General features: G+C 34.9%; 2 protein-coding genes across 2 annotated transcripts; one reads left to right on the top strand and one right to left on the bottom strand.

Annotated features, from left to right (window-relative positions):
* The first annotated feature begins 4532 nt into the window (after positions 1–4532).
* On the top strand, positions 4533–8828 carry LOC123884761 (probable protein ABIL5). The gene is made up of 8 exons (XM_045933959.1): positions 4533–4889; positions 5027–5109; positions 6896–7043; positions 7734–7833; positions 7929–7965; positions 8182–8330; positions 8428–8492; positions 8587–8828. Exons 1-8 carry the CDS (start codon positions 4800–4802, stop codon positions 8674–8676), a joined length of 762 nt encoding a protein of 253 aa, XP_045789915.1. The 5' UTR covers positions 4533–4799; the 3' UTR covers positions 8677–8828.
* A 745-nt stretch (positions 8829–9573) lies between these two features.
* LOC123884820 (rho guanine nucleotide exchange factor 8) lies at positions 9574–14507 on the bottom strand. The gene is made up of 7 exons (XM_045934035.1): positions 14261–14507; positions 13004–13120; positions 12486–12640; positions 11845–11919; positions 11419–11694; positions 10403–10720; positions 9574–9984 (listed from the first exon to the last, which is right to left on the bottom strand). The coding sequence occupies exons 1-7, from the start codon at positions 14505–14507 to the stop codon at positions 9574–9576; spliced, it is 1599 nt and encodes a 532-aa protein (XP_045789991.1).
* Between the last annotated feature and the right edge of the window lie 3086 nt (positions 14508–17593).

Raw genomic sequence — 17593 nt, forward strand, 5'->3', positions numbered from 1 at the left:
AATTTCAATAGCATCCTTCAGCTGGATGCAGTCGTCGGTCCTGTGACCATAACTCTTGTGGTATCTGCAATACCTATTTTTGTCTTGGCCAGGCTTCAGAGGGGTTGGTTTTGGTTGTTTCACACCTGCTCTGTTGAACTCGGAGATGTGAACTGCAGCAAATATTTCTCCCCGAGATTTGATGAGGGGGGTGTAAGTGCTGAATGCGCTTGGAGGGCTACGAGACTCTCGTCTTTCGCCCCTCCTTCTGTCTCTGCCCCTCTCGCCACCCCTGTCGCCGCCTCTGTCGTTTCCTCTGTCGCCGCCCCTATCATCGTTCCTATGGGAGGACACGCGGGCAGGGTGGCTGCTTCCAGGTCGGGCAAGTCGGGCGACATCAGCTGCCTGGACTTCCTCGTACTCAATGTATTTTTGAGCTTTTAGGAGGAGGTCGTCCCAGGTGGGTGGTTTTTCTATGCCCACAGCCTTGGCAAAATCGCTGCCCGGGCGAAGGCCCCTCTGCAGCAAGTACTTCTTCATGTCGTCGGTTGTTTCGACCTGCACAGCCTCTTTATTGAACCTCTCGACGAAATTGCGGAGAGTTTCTTCCTCGGCTTGGTATATAGCCTCCAAGGCGTGCACAGTTTTCGGGTGCTTGCGGGAAGCAGTGAAGTGTCTACAGAACTGGTCTGTAAGGTGCTTCCACGAGTAGATAGATTGAGGGGGCAGGCTTTGGTACCATGCCATCGCTCCCTTCCTCAGCGTGGTCGGAAAAAGTCTGCACCTGATGGCACCGCTAATATTCCTGAAATCCAGGTTAGCGTTGACATTAGCTATGTGATCGTCGGGGTCGGTCAAACCATCGTACGCGGGGAGCGTAGGAGGTCTCTCGAAGCCCTTTGGAACACGCTTCCTCAGAATGTCTGCGGACAGGGGGCATCGGGGATCACCCTCGTCACTTCCGTTAGGAGAATGGTCCTCGGAAGACCGGGGAGAATAATCGCCGGGCATGGGCGTTGGACTGCGAGATTTGCGAGGACGATAGCTGCCTGACGCGCCATGCTTGGCCATGTTTGCCAACCCTTGAGGTGAATGGCGGCGTGGAGCTTCGTGTTTCCCTTTCTTGCCCGGGGAGAGCCTGCCCTCGCGATGTGGAGGAGTGCGATCCCTCTTCCGAGGAGTAACTTCGACCCTCTCTAGGTCGGGGCGTCGATGTTTGACGGCCGCCGGACGGGGAGGGGAAGGAGTAGCCTGGTGTCTCCGCGGGGGAGAGTTGGTCTTTTTACGGCGCCGGCCTCTTTCCAGCGTGGCGATTCTTTCGCTCTGTTCGTCTAGTCGACGGCCTTGAGCCTGCATGGCCTCCGTTGTTTGTTTTAGAGCAGCGATCAAGGTCGTGATCTCGGAATTGGCCAAGATGGCGGGCTGTCCAGCGTTGTTTGCCGGAGTTTCTTGTTTCAATTGCGGGCGTTTGCCCATCCGACGATCGGTTAGGTTCTCGACGTCTTCTTCATCGGAAGAGAGTGAGGTTTCCCGTCCGTCGCGGGAGTCGGTTTCTGGACCGCGTGTTCCGGTGGTATCGTCACGCACCGGTGATAGGACGGTATTATGCTGCGGCGGCGGAGAGGGTGGAACGTTGAGCACGTTCTCGTCGCCGGTATTGGTGTTGAGTTGCTGTGATGAACTAGCCATGGTGAAAGTTGTTGAGAGAATCAGTTTTGATCTTTGTTTCTTTATGAAAGACTAAAGAAGGGGAGGAACTCAGTTCCCACAGACGGCGCCACTGATCCAACCTGATGATCAGAAAGGTTGAGGCCGGTCCGTTGAGCAAGCTTCCACACCAAAAGGGGGTTTGTACCTGCAGGTGCTCCGATGCCTAAGTCAGCAAAGAGAACAAGAGAGATACAAGAGAAGAGAGAGAAAGTAGAATGCAGAATGATTCAGAATACCTGGCTCTCCTGTCTAGGAGAGCTTATATAGTGCCCCCAGCGCTGGGCCAAAGGTTGGTCTATTGGGCCGGGATAACCGGCCCAATAGACTCAACTGCCAAGATAGTCCCCGTATCGTAGGGGAAGGCCGTTATTTGCCTCTATCTTGGTTGGAGCCGTTCCTCTATTCGCGGGTAAGGGATAGGCTCCGTGACAGCTGTGGCTGGATAGAGGAGCACGTGCTAAACGTGCTGCTTAGCTGTTAAGCTACAATGGAATGGATACGAGCACGTATTTAACGTGCTGCTTACCCATTATGTCGAGCAGGGCACGTCATTGGCTGACGTGTCGGGGAGGTCTCCCCTTAGTGGGCTGTGCCCCAAATGTCGGGCAGAAGGGATTGGGCCAGCCCTTGGCCCAGTCCAGAACAATTATTAATAAACCAATCTCTGCATAAGATGAATAGAGGCCGGAAAAAGCGGAACTACAAAACAAGGCGCTGTATATAAGCGGAACACCAATGAAGAAAGCTAAAAACAGACACCATCTAGAAAATGTTCACTTCTAATCTCATTCTTAGAAGGATCCTCAATCCATACCACCAAAGAGACCAACAACCCGACCCTTAAAGATGCCAATAGACTCTAACTCTCGATCTCGAATAAAAAGTGATCGACCCATCAGAATAAAAAATGCAGCTCCACGAGCCAAAAATTGACGTGGCAATGGTAGAATGAAAACTTAAGCAGATAAGTCTCAGCTTGCAGTCCGCCTCCAAACAGGCAACACTGACGCGGAAGAAGTCAACCAGATACAAAAAAACTTGCAAATCCCACATATATACTAATATAATGAAGCATTTGTGCTAAAGTGATTAATTAATTTAATTAAGTAGTTGAACTCAATAAAGTAATGAACTTCTATTAATTTTAAGGACAAATCATTCAGAAAAATTTGTGTTCTATTATTGGAGAATAATTATTGGCTATATATATATATATATATATAATTTCTAGATAGTTATCCTAATGCTTATCTAAATCCTAATCCACTTATATCAATCAATTTTTTTTTTTCAATTAGCCATGTCATCCAATACATCTAATTCAACCACTCTATCATGCCACATCACTTCATATTTCTCTCTAAAACTCAATTTAGTAGTTAATTTAATTCTTGCTCCTCTTCCAATGCCTACCAATCAATATTTATGTATCAGTTTCATTTTCCTTTTCATATTGCACCATTTATATGCATTATCTTTTCATATGCTCTTTTCAAGTTTTTTCCCTTAAATGTGTCTATCCGTTACCCATATATATATATATATATATATATATATATATATATATATATATATATATATATATATATATATATATATATATATATATATTACTTCATTTATGCAACTTTTATGCTTCTCTCCATTTGTCCAAATTATGTGATTATTTGTTACCATTGTTTTGTAATATTTCCTTTTTGCAGATGATGGGTGACCATCATTCTTCTTCATAATTTTTGTTTTAATCTCTTTATTTTAGTGGTTTTGGTATTTTTGTGATGATTACACCCATGGATTTTTTTCAAAACTAAATACTTCGCATTAATTTGTGTCATTTCTCTGTTCATATGATTCATCCTCTTTTACGAATCTGCAGATCTTTTGTGAGGAGTAATTCAAATTAGCATTCCTATGGTAATTCTAAACCGACATAATTATCTATTATATCCATGTATCATTTAAATGTGTCATTTTAATTTTAATTTTTTTGTCAATTAAGTGATCTTCTATACTAACTTCCAAATAATTCAAGGTGTGAGTCAGATTACCGATTCCGTTGTTGTTCCTTTGGCCGATGATTTAATGCAAACACAAAGAATGACTATTGAGGAGTTCATCAAATCCCCTATTTATAGATTTATAAAACTAGATGCTCTAATTAATTATAAATTTGATATTTTTATTTGTGGACTAATTAAGCGAAAACACTTCAACCATGCTATGATTGGAGTTTGAATCTCTGATTCTCTATTTTATTATTTTAATAATATTTATTGTTTCAATTTCTCCAATTATAATATAAAACAACGCATCACACTCGTACATCCCACGGATAAGGGTCTAGTTTTATTTATCTTTCAACAGACCTTCAAATTGATAGAGTCTCTTCATCTGAAAATTGGATGGTTAACACACTGTTCAGTGTAAACACACACAAAAAAGAAGTTATTAATAAATTTCAATTAAGGATGAATAATTCAATAGTACCTAAATTCGAATCATAATTGAACAAAACATTAATCAGACTTTACTAACTTTTTCGACGACCTCGTGATTACTAGGAGTCATTTCTCATGAAAACAAAAGAGTTAATATACAAAAAAATAATACTAATATAATTCATTATAAAATTTAGTGAACTATAAGTAAGATCTTCAAATTCCAATCCATACCTAACTACTCTACCTTATTTAAATGTCATTTAAAAAATGAGGTAATTGAAATAGTATTTAGAGTAAATGCAACACAATAAATCTTGTCTTTATCAAAAGAATTTCAGATGTTAATCTCACTCAACAGTTCTAAATAACAATTATATAGTACTAGTTTTTGACCTGTTATATGTGTCAGTCACTACCATACTATAAAAAAAATATCAAAAAATTGGAAGAACAAAATGTCACGGGACTGAAAAACTGTGTTATTTGTCATTTTCCAACATGTTTTGAATTGTCTCTTAATTGAGTTTTGTTTGTTTCATAATGTCACAAACACAAGTGTGACATAATCCCTTTTGTGAACTCTTCTTATCTTTGTTGCTTTTAAAAGCATTGTTGTTTTTTGTTTTCATAACTTCAACTTTTGTTGATTTTTTCCTCTTAATCAGTAACATGGATGTAAGTTTTAAGTCATTTTCCTTTGAAAAATCAGAAGCTGAGCCAGAAGTTGAAGAAAACATGCACTTTCTTAAGTCTCTTCAGGTTTATATCATTTTTTTTTCTGTGTGAATTTTTCATCTTTTGGTTATCTTTTTTATGAAATTTTCTAAACTTTATAGTATTTTATACATTTTTGTTGTTGTTGTGAAGTTTTAATCTTTTGGTTATGGTTTTTGTAGGAGCTTAAAGAATTGAGGTCTCAGCTTCATTATGCTGCTGATTACTGTGAAACAACATTTGTGGAAAGTGAAAAGAAGAGAGAGTAAGTTTTGTAAACTTACCATATAATCATCTTAGATAGTTATTACAGTTAACAGTCTCACATCGGTTGATTAAGTGTTCATATACTAGAGGCAATCCTCACCTTACAAGCCGGTTTGTAAGGATGAGTTAGACCCAATACCCAACTCTAAGATGGTATCAGAGCCTCTCCACGATCAGTTGGACCACCTGTTATCAGGTTTCCGCTATCGGGCCACCTACCGTTTATATCCACGCACCAAGCCCAATAGTGCTGGGCGTGAGGAGGGGGTGTTAAGAGTCCCACATCGGTTGAAAGATGGCCTGATTAAGTGTTCATATACTAGAGGCAATCCTCACCTTACAAGCCGGTTTTGTAAGGATGAGTTAGGCCCAATACCCAACTCTAAGGATTACTGTTATTTTATATCAGAAAAATGTGAATGTTATTTTCAGCTTTTAGCTTCAAATTTAGTTGTTAATTAGCTGAATTTAGCTAACATGTTCTTTTGTTTTCCTTGATTTTCATTTATTTTTTATATTTTTTGGTTATTTTCTTAGATATCTTGAAAGGTTCAGAGCCATGTCAGGACATATTTGGACTTGAAAGCTCATTTCTCAATTCTTGTTTTGGGTCTATAATTGTACATTTTGTGTAGTAGGGACCACTCACCAATAAGGTCAGGTCACTATTGGTGCATTGGCATAACCCAAAAATCAATTAATCTAAATCATCTTGAGTTAATTAAATGATTAACAAAGTTTTTCTCTTGATTATTACATTAATTCAAGATTGATTGAGAGAAATATCTGTAAGACCAAATTCAACTGAAAAATGTCTGTGTGTTTTTACAAGTGTGATCCTAGTTTTGTCTATAAACCAAAACTAATATGAATAAGTTTTATATATTGTTCAAACTTGATGATCATAGTTGGAATCTGGATCGGGTGCAGTCAATATGATTGTGCAGTCGTGCAGTTAGATTTTAATGATTGATTAAGATCAGACAGTCCTGTTTTAAAGACAATATTTTTTAGATTATTGAATGAAATTTAAATGTTTTGTTTTTAGACCGTCCGATCTTAATCATACGGCTAAAAACTCTATGACTCATGTAATCCATATTAATCATTGTTGTGATTATAGAATCTCACATAATTTTCTTGGAAAACAAATCATGCTAAACTAAAAAAGGTTTAGCTTTTGTGTCCTTTTTACCAACTTTTTAATTTATTGCTCTTTCTAACTTTAGTGTAAAAGTGATTAAGTTTGTTTGTATGTTATTTGGACATGTTGGCCCAAAAATCAATTAATCTAAATCATCTTGAGTTAATTAAATGATTAACAAAGTTTTTCTCTTGATTATTACATTAATTCAACGATTGATTGAGAGAAATATCTGTAAGACCAAATTCAATTAAAAAATATTAATTTTGTTAGGTTAGACACCTTCATTTAAATTTGAATCTTGAGAACTCGCGGTTGTCTGCGTGAGTTTCTGCTGGTGATCTAATTTTGTCTATAAACTAAAACTAATATGAACAAGTTTTATATATTGTTCAAACTTGATGATCATAGTTGTGATTATAGAATCTCACATAATTTTCTTGGAAACCAAATCATGCTACTAAAAGGTTTATAGCTTGTGTCCTTTTTACCAATTTTTTTATTTATTGCTCTTTCTAACTTTAGTGTAAAAGTGATTAAATTTGTTTGTTTGTTATTTGGACATGTTGGCCCGTGACATTAAAATTTGTACATTTTTTTTTGTTGACAGTAATTAAAATTTGTACATCTTATGTTGCAGTGTGATGGAAAATACAAAAGAATACATATGTAGGGCAATGGTCACTGTGGTTGATCATCTTGGAAATGTATCCTCTAATCTTGAAGGACTTATTTCTCACACAAATGCATTTTCTGATGCTGAAATAAGAATTCAATGCCTCAAACAAGTTAGTGCTTTTACTTGCACAAATGCACTTATTTGCACAACACAACTATATGTTATATCATTAGTACCTCACTAATTTGAAATAATATTATCTTTGTTTTTCTGGTTAATTTATCTTTCTTTTTAAATTAACTTTTTAGTAGAGGTGGATATATAGGTTATGCTAGACTTTGAAATATTTGTGTTCCTTCTACTTTAAAAATGTTAGGTCCGACTCCGAGTCTAACTAATTATCTGTTATAAGTTAATTTTGAAAGTCTGATCTGACCTGATATTTTTAAAAACGTGACAAAGCTCGAAAGTTCGTTAAAAACCTAATTCACTATTTCTTTCAAAAAAGTCTACACCACTCATCACATGGTAAGTGGTATGGTTTTGTAAATAGACTAATAACCTACTTCACTATATGACAGTATGTTTAAATTATATATATAAAATGTTAATAAATTTATGATTTAATACAAAATACAAAATTTAATAAATTACCTATATCCGTAAAAGACTTTTAGGTGGTCGATAGTCTGACATTTTTAGCTGAATAGAATTCTAAACTAGTCCTCATACTGTCTATTTTAGAAAAGGTCGTAAACCTGCGTAGATTAGACTGTAGACCTCTAGTGATCGATCTGACATATTCTCACCTCTACCATAAAAATATGCAAAGCTGATATAAGATGATGTTTTTTGACAGAAACTTTTGTCATGTGAACAATATGCTGATAAAGTTGCCCTCTCAAATATGCAATGGAAGGAGAAATTGCCAAGATTCCATACCAGATATTTATCATCACGTAATATTCTTATGATTAATACACCATTGTTTTAATCCATTGCTGTTTTTAAATTTTCATTTATCTCATTTTTCTTAATTGTTTTTTATGACCAGCTCCTATTCTTGAGAGATCAAGAAGTGAAAAATTAAGGTACCTCTCACACAAATTTGGCAATAAATTTCGACAACAATTGGGATGATTAACACTTAAAACGGTTTAATAAATATGTGATTGATTAGGTTCAGCGGATGGTTAATGAACATAACAAGATGTCGTACGTGTTTCATTAATCATCCACTGAACGTACATAATCAAAATTTTAAACATCATTAACTACAACTTTTATTAAATTATTATCCAATGCAGTGATTCTAAAAGTGAAGTTCCTTCAAAAAAAGAAGATAAACATACACAAGAGGATTTGCCACTTTATATGTACACTCAGAATCCATTTACATCTAAGAATTTGAAGCCAGCCACTGCTACTGTTAGCAAGCACAAGAATTTAGCATTTGGTAACATTTCATGTTCTTATCAAAATACTATAATGTTATGTTCTTCTCCATGTGGCATCTCTAACATAGTTTTTTCTTCAATCCTTAACTATACTAGTGATGCCTGTTCGCGACGGTTTGTCAGTGTTAGCAAAAGTTTCAAATCCTACATTTCATTTCCAAGTGAGTTTTTCTTTCCTGATTCATGTTGCATAATGAATTTGGTTTCTCTCCTATTCATGGATTTGTAACTGTAATGGCTTAATTGTTTTTTTAGGCTACTCCAAAGTCTGCGCCGCGTCATAGAAGATCCTTGCATGGAAGCGATGTCTTATGGCTCATTAGGCGCTCTAAACGAGCACATTGAAAAACTAGAGAGATATATCTTAATTGCTTCCATGTTACATATCTAGTCTTAAGCATTTATAGTGTTAGGGCTTATCCTTTCCATTTGACAGTTTAGTGTTAATTGCATGATTCAAGAATCAAATATGATTAATAAAATATTTGTATTTGGAAGCACTTTGAATGTATAGTTCTTGTTTTTGTAAACAGATACGAAAACACAAACATAGAACACACGAGATTCGATAACTGAGTTCAGCCAATTGTGCCTACGTCTCTGACTGCAGAGTGACTGCAGTACCTTTCGATTATTCAGGCTTAGGTTTACAGATTGTTCATACTCATTGAACTTAAAACTATTGAACAAAACAAAAACAAGCCAGCACAATAGGAATCTAATATATAAAAAATAACACATTTCAAAGCATTTTTTAATAAATTCAAAAGCCTTTTGAACATTTCAACAGTGATGCTAGCAGAAGGACTATATGAATCTTCCACTATTTCTGAAGAAGTGAAGAAATAAAAGAATTTACAACAAGTACAGAAATTATACAACAACCTAAGAATCTGACTTACATAATGTATGTACAAGATGGTTATGCTAAGAAGAAAACTACACCAGAGTTTAACCAAGACATTGGGCTCAAGTGGTTAATGAGCTCCCCTAGGACGGATCGTTCGGCAGAACCCGTATTCGATTCCTGCTGGGAACAATTCTTGGTCAGGACTTTCTAACCTCGCGGCCGAACTCTGAATTACCAGCACCCCCTTCTCCTAGGAACCAGAGTGCTAATGCCAAAAAAATAAGTTTCTACTAACTGCATAACCAAAGTCTCAATCTTTATGCTTACATCTACATTGAAACTTTTTATAATCTGCATTTAAATTCAAACCATCCGATTTTTCGATATAGAGATCAATGTCGCCCGATAGGAGTTCTTATAGCATTCAAATACTCGAGCTTTTCCAAGTAGTAATGTTTCTTTGGAGATTTTTCATCTTTTTCTTTCAAGTCATCTAAGTCACCTGTTGAATTAGTCCTTTTCATGCTTCGTACACCATCATCACCCCATCCCATGAAATCTGAGAGAGTCATTGATGGTGGTGTTCCTGAAGAATTCACGCTTCGTCCACCATCCTCGGACTTTGGAGATGTTTGTTCAGCAGCTTGCAAAGAATCCAATGAGAATCTCCGGCCGGCTATTGCCAATGATGGATTCTTTATCATTGAGTCTACATATAAAACATCCTCAATCCTTGATATTATCGTGTAAGCCAAGCTTTCTATTACTCTTGAATAGCTCTCTAGAATGGCTTGTCCTACATCCTGTGATCATTGTAGAAGCAATCAAATTTCATTAGTAAATGTTAGAACAATAACATTGATTCAAAAGAAAATAGATATGATAACAAAGAACGGAAAATATTTGATCACAAATGCAATCGTGTCTACGTCTCCGACTATTAGGTTTTCTATAACTTGTGAGTCTAGAAATAACATTTGAAGATATGTAACATGGAAATGTAAAGTTATCAGTGTTTGGATACATTCACATAAAAGTGAGTTGATTAACAAGTTAGAGGCTAAAAATAACTTGCGAAGATACGTAACATGGAAACATAAAATGATTTGTGTTTGACTATATTCATATAAAAGTGAGCTGAACAAAAAAATCGAGGCTAAAAACAATATTTGAAGATATGTAACATGAAAAATTAGTTATAATGTTGTTTGTTATTATTACCCTGTTGAATTGGATTTTGCTGATGTCAAGTGAAGACTGTGGAAGTCCTGGAAACTGTTGTTTGATCATGAGCATTATTGTCTCTGCTCTCTCTTCAAAGACTTCCCTCTTCTCCATGCTTATTGCTGAACTCCATGAAGATTTTCCATCTTTGTTCATCTTCCTTTTCCATATCACTATGGAAGCTTCAATCCTATTCTTGAGGTCAAGCACTTTGTGTTCTGTGGACACATCCATTGACGAGAGGAACTGTCCCGGATCAAAGTATTCCACCGTAATGCACTTATAGATCGATTCACCGAGGCTTTCTCTACCATTCTGATGAAATAAACAAGCTTATTAGATTACTTCTTTTGTTATAAACATCAACCAAAATCTAAAGTAATCGGTGTAAACGCAAACAATCGACAAGACACAAATTTAACGAGATTCAGCAGTGTGCCTACATTGTCTTGAGCAGAGCGGCTAGGTTTTTCTTATTATTGTCGAGAGCATACGCTGACGTGGCATGTGCGTCATTGTCCTCATGGCAAGACATGCTGACGTGACATGCGAGTCATTTGCCACATATGCGTTGACTTGGTTAGGGGGCCAAAATCGCAAATTGGTGAAAGTTTGGGGGCCAAAATTGCTATTTTGAAAGTTAACATGCCAAAATCGCAAGTTTGTGAAACTTAGGGAACCAAAAATACAATTTAACCTTTTTCTTATTATTTTGGAATAAGGTTACATCACGAATATAAATTACTACACGGCTTGTCCACCTATCATAAATAAGAGCCATGCACAACAAATTTTGGATAAACTATTTCTATAACACGAGATAAAATAAAGTCAATCTGTTTTTATATAGACGATAAGATTTTTTTCATAAACTATCCTGAAGAGCTTATGAGAATAAGCTGAAAATAGTTTATGGACATATCATAAGCAATCTCAAATAGTCTCGAAAGTGTTTATATCAGTAGATAAACTTAAATAAGTCAATTCAAACGGGACTTTAATTATATTAATACCTTAGGGAGAGATTCAATGTAGTTATCAGGTATCTCCATCTCTGATAGTACTTGGGCATTAATTGCCATGGTTGCTTTAAGTACTTGGTGAGCATTGTCCATCTGAAACAGTATCCATTTCAAAGCTGCATCTGATAATCCTGCTGGAGGAACTTTAACAACTGGTAGCCACCATTTTTCACTCTTTCTTTGAGTCACAACGTTACCTTCAGCTTCTTCCTGAGCTTTAGATACATACCAGAATTCATTTTGATCTTTAAAGTCGTCCAAAATGTCCTATAATTACATTGTCATCAAGTTAGTCCAATGTTGTTGATTATGCTATAAGCGCTTATCTATTGGCATAAACACTTTATGAAGTGTTTATGCTATAAGCGTTTAATTAAGCTGTTTATCCAAACAGAACCAAAATGTAGTTTTACTTACAATGAGCATTAAGTCAAGCTTGCGCAAAGCGGGAATGTTCATGAGCAGATCGATTCTTTGTCGAGTCGTCATGATCTACATAATGTCATAAATAATATGTTATTTTGGAACACAAAAATACCTCCAACGATATCTAGAAATTTGACGTCGTACGAGAAATACTTATGCATACAAATTTGTATCGCTATCATAATTTTTCTCTATTAGTTTTTTCTTGATAATGTTTAGATTCTCTACAGTCCGGAGGTCCCACATTCACGTAGTCAGAACATCAATTTGAATTATTTAAAATACCGAGCTTGAGTCTAGATTGTCCAATCTTGATCGAACTACAATTGATGTTCAGACTGCGTGAATACAGAGAATCCCTGGCTATAGATAAGTCAGATACGAAGAATCCCTTACTACAGAGGAGTCTGATCCATGATATTCATAGTAGATAAAGCTCTTTCAACCGTTACAATGATATACTAGTAGTGTCAAAACTATCTCTAAAAAGTATAAATAAATACAACTACTAACATACACCATATTTTCTAGTTTCTAAATTTTTTTTTAGAAAGATCATTAGTTTACTCTAATTCTGAAATATTTTGTTAAGAGACTTTATCAATGAAATTATTTTCAAGATGATTTTTTACCTCCATGGTTGATCCATCCTTAGCTATTTGTTGTGATGGAGCAAATTCAACAATGTGATCAGTCACAGATAGAAGCCAATCAATTTCTCTTCTCCATCTAGCCTTCCTTTCTTGAGACATTGGCTCTAACTTTGATTGTTCTCCAAAAACAGATGCTACATTGAATCATGAAAAAATAATAGATTAATGAAAATTTCATTCATAGAATTCATATATATCATCTAGTCACACACTGAAAAATCATAATCAGTCATATGTTTGACTTTTAGACGTAGTTACGACTAAAGTCAAACTTTTTTTTTATTTTTACCATCCGTATCCGGTCCATTAGACCGTCTAATATGATTTGGGGGTTAGTTCTGGCATCAAGTGGTTTCAGCCCCCTTCCGATCGCAATTGTATGAGATCGAACCGTGGTCATCCCTACCAAGTGCGGCGCCAATCACCACTTGACTAGCTAACGACCGGTAAAGTCAAATGTTTTTAATCATCCAACAAATTTGGAAAAAAGTATTTACCAGCCAGATTTGTTATGGCATTTGACAAAGCCAATGCTGAAGAAACACCATTCCCTGCACCTGACATGTCTTCTCCTAGTAGCAGCTTAGCAAATTTTTCCTTCATCATTTCAAATTCTGAATAAAAGCATTGAAAAGGAAAATTTTCAGCAACTTCTATTATCTCTTTCATAAACTAGCAAAATTGAGAAGAAAAAAAATTAAATATGTTTTGTAGTTTCAAATGTACCCTTTTTGCACTTTAGTTTCTGTAAAATAAATTTTTTATTTTAGTCCTTGTAAATATAACATTATTTTACATTTAGTCCTTATTTTTTTTGTTTAAACCACTATAAAATTTGTTATCTTAGAAGATACAGAATATTTTATTGCAGTCCCTCTAATATGAGCTTTCATAAGAACTAAAATAAATAACACATTGAGGTTGGAAAAACTAGTGCAGGACACTTTGTACGGGACCATACGGGTCAATTCATCATGGCGGGAATATCATGGATTCAAGGAAGGTGCTCTATTATTGAAGGGGAAGTTATGACATTGATGGAAACAATGAAGGAGGTGGCTAGTCGAGGCATCAATCAAGTCATTTCTTAAACTGATTTTAAAAGAGTAGTTGATGCACCACAAAAGCTACATAGGGGTGTTTCCGAATTCAGTTTTATTATATATATAATATTTAAAGTTTTTTGTCTTTAAATTCTAACTTTAAGGTAAATTATTATATGTAATTATTCGAAGTTTTCTAAGCGACAAAAAAACATAATTGCTCATAGACTTTTTGTCAGATTTTACTTACCTTCGTTTGACAAAAAATCTATGAGCAATTATGTTTTTTTGTCGCTTAGGAAACTTCCCCTTATAATTGGAGGTTAATACAAAAAAAAAAAAAAAAAAAACACTTAGGCAGAAGCTCATGATCTTAGTTCATGACTTTTAAATTACTTTAGCTACTCTCTCCGTCCCAAATTGAGTGATCCAGTTGACTGTTGCACACTATTCATATATTTTGGTTTGACCATATTTTTCTACTAATAAATAAAAATTAACATTAGCATATAAGATGCCATTGGATTCGTCTCGATGAGTATTTTCAAAATATCAACTTTTATTTTTACTATCATACAATTAAAGATAATCATCAAAGTTATGCATTGACATATGTGAACCAGTCAACTAACTCAGTCATTATATATATGACTGAGGAGTACAATCTTTTGACTTAGTGTAGAGACTAGAGAGAGAGGAAAAAAAAAATACCAGTTGGTGGCTTAGGAGGCATTTTAGGTGCTTCTTGAACATGATCATCATTGAAAGCAATTCCTATGGGCTGAGTTTCCAAGCTTGTTGAGTAAACTTTATCATCACTATGATCATCATCATCTTCATCATCATGATCCCTATCAAATAAACCCTGGATATGTTTTCCAGGAATCTCAAACATTCTCCTAAAATGAAAAGACCTTGATTTTTGCATGCTGATTTGGTGACGAAAAGCCCTAACCATTGTAAATTAGAACCTTCTTTTTTTTTTCTACCTTTGTTTTTTTATATTAAAAAAACAAAGGACTAAAAAATTTGACTATTGAAATTTGGCCTTAAAACTTAAAAGCAATTTTTGTTGTGTTCTTTCTTCTTGTTGAAATTAGTATTTGATCAATTAAAGAAAGAACATAAAAGAAGGGTAAGAAAATTATAACCCTCCTTCAATCTAAGGTAGTACTAAAGAATTATGTCACAATTTTTTTTTTCTTTCTAAAATGTTATGTTACAATGACTTTTTGTTTGCATGTAAAATGGTTTGGTTGGTTTTGATGCTAAGAAGAAATTTGTTGAGTTTGTTTTATGAATGAGTGGATGAGAGGTTAATGCATGAAATTGATTGCCATAAATAAATGAGAATGAAAATTTACATATTTTCTAACTTTAGTTTCTAACTATAGTAGTAGTTATTATCCCTTATTTCTCTACCATCCCTTTGCACAAAAGATGAAGAATTAATTAGTTAATTAGTGGGTGAAGAAATTGGCATATAATAGAGTATGCACAACTACCTTTTTAATGGTTATAATTTCTTTTGTTAATTACAAATGATATTTGTATTATTTTCCGGATAGCCACATAATGAGCTCAACTACAATTAGAATAGTGCATGCATGGGATGAAAAATGCTTTTATTCTAACCCCTTGATCCTATTGTTTTTAACTATTAATTAAATGTTTAAAATTATAGTAATATCTTATATAAGTTTTTTGAAAATAAAAAAAAGCTCAAAAATATGTTCTAATATTTTTCAATTAATAAAATAATGATTTCATAAGAAAATTTACATTATGAGCTTGCTTATGTGAAAAACTCCAAAAAAGAAGCAATTCTATCCTAGCATTAAAGTTTATTTCATACATGAATGATCCAAATGCTGAAAATAGAGACATGTGAACATAAACTTTGTGAAAATTTAGGTGTACTGCAAAAAATGGGGGTACTTGTAGTTGTGCCCTTGGATAGTGTATAAAATTATCCACATTTATTACATTGTATCCTTTTTGGGCTTTTGCTGTTGTAAGAAAGGCTGGCTCTTAACACCACCCCCCTCCCACATATCTTTCTCTTTATTTTGTGTGCCAATTTTGACCCTCTACAGAATAAAGATGGGTATATGATCAATTCGTTGTTGGGAACTTTCAGGCACTTGTTTGCTTTCTTGAAATGAGCTAGCTAAACTCTGATTGGGACAAGGTAAGAAGCACTGACTCTCAAGCCTCAGAGAAAGCTGAATAAATCTTATAGATTATTAGGGCAGCTGCAAGGAAACTAACTTGCACCTTTGTTTGTTTGAAACTCGCAATGGAAATGACTTTATGTCTTTACTTGTCTTGTATGACGTCTACGTCGTCTTTGACTCTTATTCCAACACTAGTCCCTTTGTGGTGCCCATGGTGCGGTTTCCCTGCTTGGTCCCCCGACACGATGGAGGTCCAATCAATTCGGACGAGATTTGTCTAAAAATATACTTCTGAATTTTTTATTTTTTTTACACGATATACTTCTGAATGTTAAAGCCTGCTTCATGTGCAATTTTGAATATTAAAAAAATATCCAAAAATATACTTTTGAAAGTATGTTGGGTTGAAGAAATAGGCATCCGAAATGAAAGTATATCGGAGAAAATAATTGGTAATTATGAAGATTTACTAATTTATACCCATCAATTTTAGTTGGTGTAAATTAACAAGTTACACTTTAGCTTATCAAAAAAAAAAAAAACAAGTTACACTTTAATTAAGGTGAATATCACAAATTTTTAGATAACTTGTTAATTTAAACCCACTCACCGGCTGTGTAAGTTAGTCAGTTCGTATAAGTTTGCTAACATGTGTACTATTAAGGAAATTCGTATATGGACCACTTCTTCAAGTAGTTCATGGTGGATCAGTCATGAATAATGTTATAACGAATATGAATTTTACAAAATTCACTGTTAGATTGAAAGTTTATATCATATAGATCATCTATAAACAACTTTAGAAAAATTGAAAATCATTTGATATGTTATTGAGACCCATTAAAATTAACGGTTTATGAGTTTTTCTTAAATACCGTTATCACCATAGTGTTTTGGTGTTCATGCTAAAAATTTCTCATTTATTCTTAACTAATGAATTTTCAGTCACTAGACTACTTAAAAAAAATATTATCATCAAATTCTTCGGTGTTTTAAATTTCAAAATTTTACACCACAAATCAAAAACCTTGACCCAATCCAAAGGCATATATATAGCTCAAGGTCATCATTTGTTACAATGGTTTGTTATATATGAATTCAAAACAATCAAATTTAATAATAGCAATTAGATAAACTAACACATGTTTTTTCTAGTTTAAACCAAAATTTCAAGTTTGAGATTGAACTTAGGCATGCAGAATGTTAAGACTTATCTTAAGTAGAGTTGTTATCTATTTAAGATAAAAATTACAAAAACTCATGGAACACTAAATTTATGGAACACTAAATAAGCGGTTTTAACAAAAAAATCTAAATTTATGGAACACTATAGAATAAGGTGGTACATATTATAAGATGTTGGGGGTAAATTCATGTCCATACATAAATAGTGTAAAAAACAAAAATGAACAGAAAGTACTATAGGCCACACTTGGGCACAAGGTAACAAAATATGTCATTTTACACCCCAATCAGTGACCACAAAAATACAAGAAACAGCACCTACCTGCTGGCTGCTTTCAGTTTTTATTTTTATTGTCTGATTTAGTTTTTGTTTTATTATTGTCTGAAAGTGTGTGGGGTTATGTATATCTATCTATATGAGTATCCTTGTTCTGTTCAATCCTTCAAATCTAGTTACAAGAGTTTTTAAATATTATGATTATGATACAATATATTTTTTTTTGAAAACTTGGTATCCGGACTTTGGACCGACTAATCTAAGGGGACAAATCCCACCGCCCACTTGCGGGGGCCCCATTTAAAGCCAGAGTTTTTTTGCTCTGTATGGACTTAGCCCACCGAAATTGGCACCAGTGGAAATCAAACCTGAGACCTTGAGAGGAGCATACTCCAAGGGCCCAAG

The sequence above is a fragment of the Trifolium pratense genome, linkage group LG5 (assembly GCF_020283565.1).
Source record: "Trifolium pratense cultivar HEN17-A07 linkage group LG5, ARS_RC_1.1, whole genome shotgun sequence".
Lineage (NCBI taxonomy): Eukaryota > Viridiplantae > Streptophyta > Magnoliopsida > Fabales > Fabaceae > Trifolium > Trifolium pratense.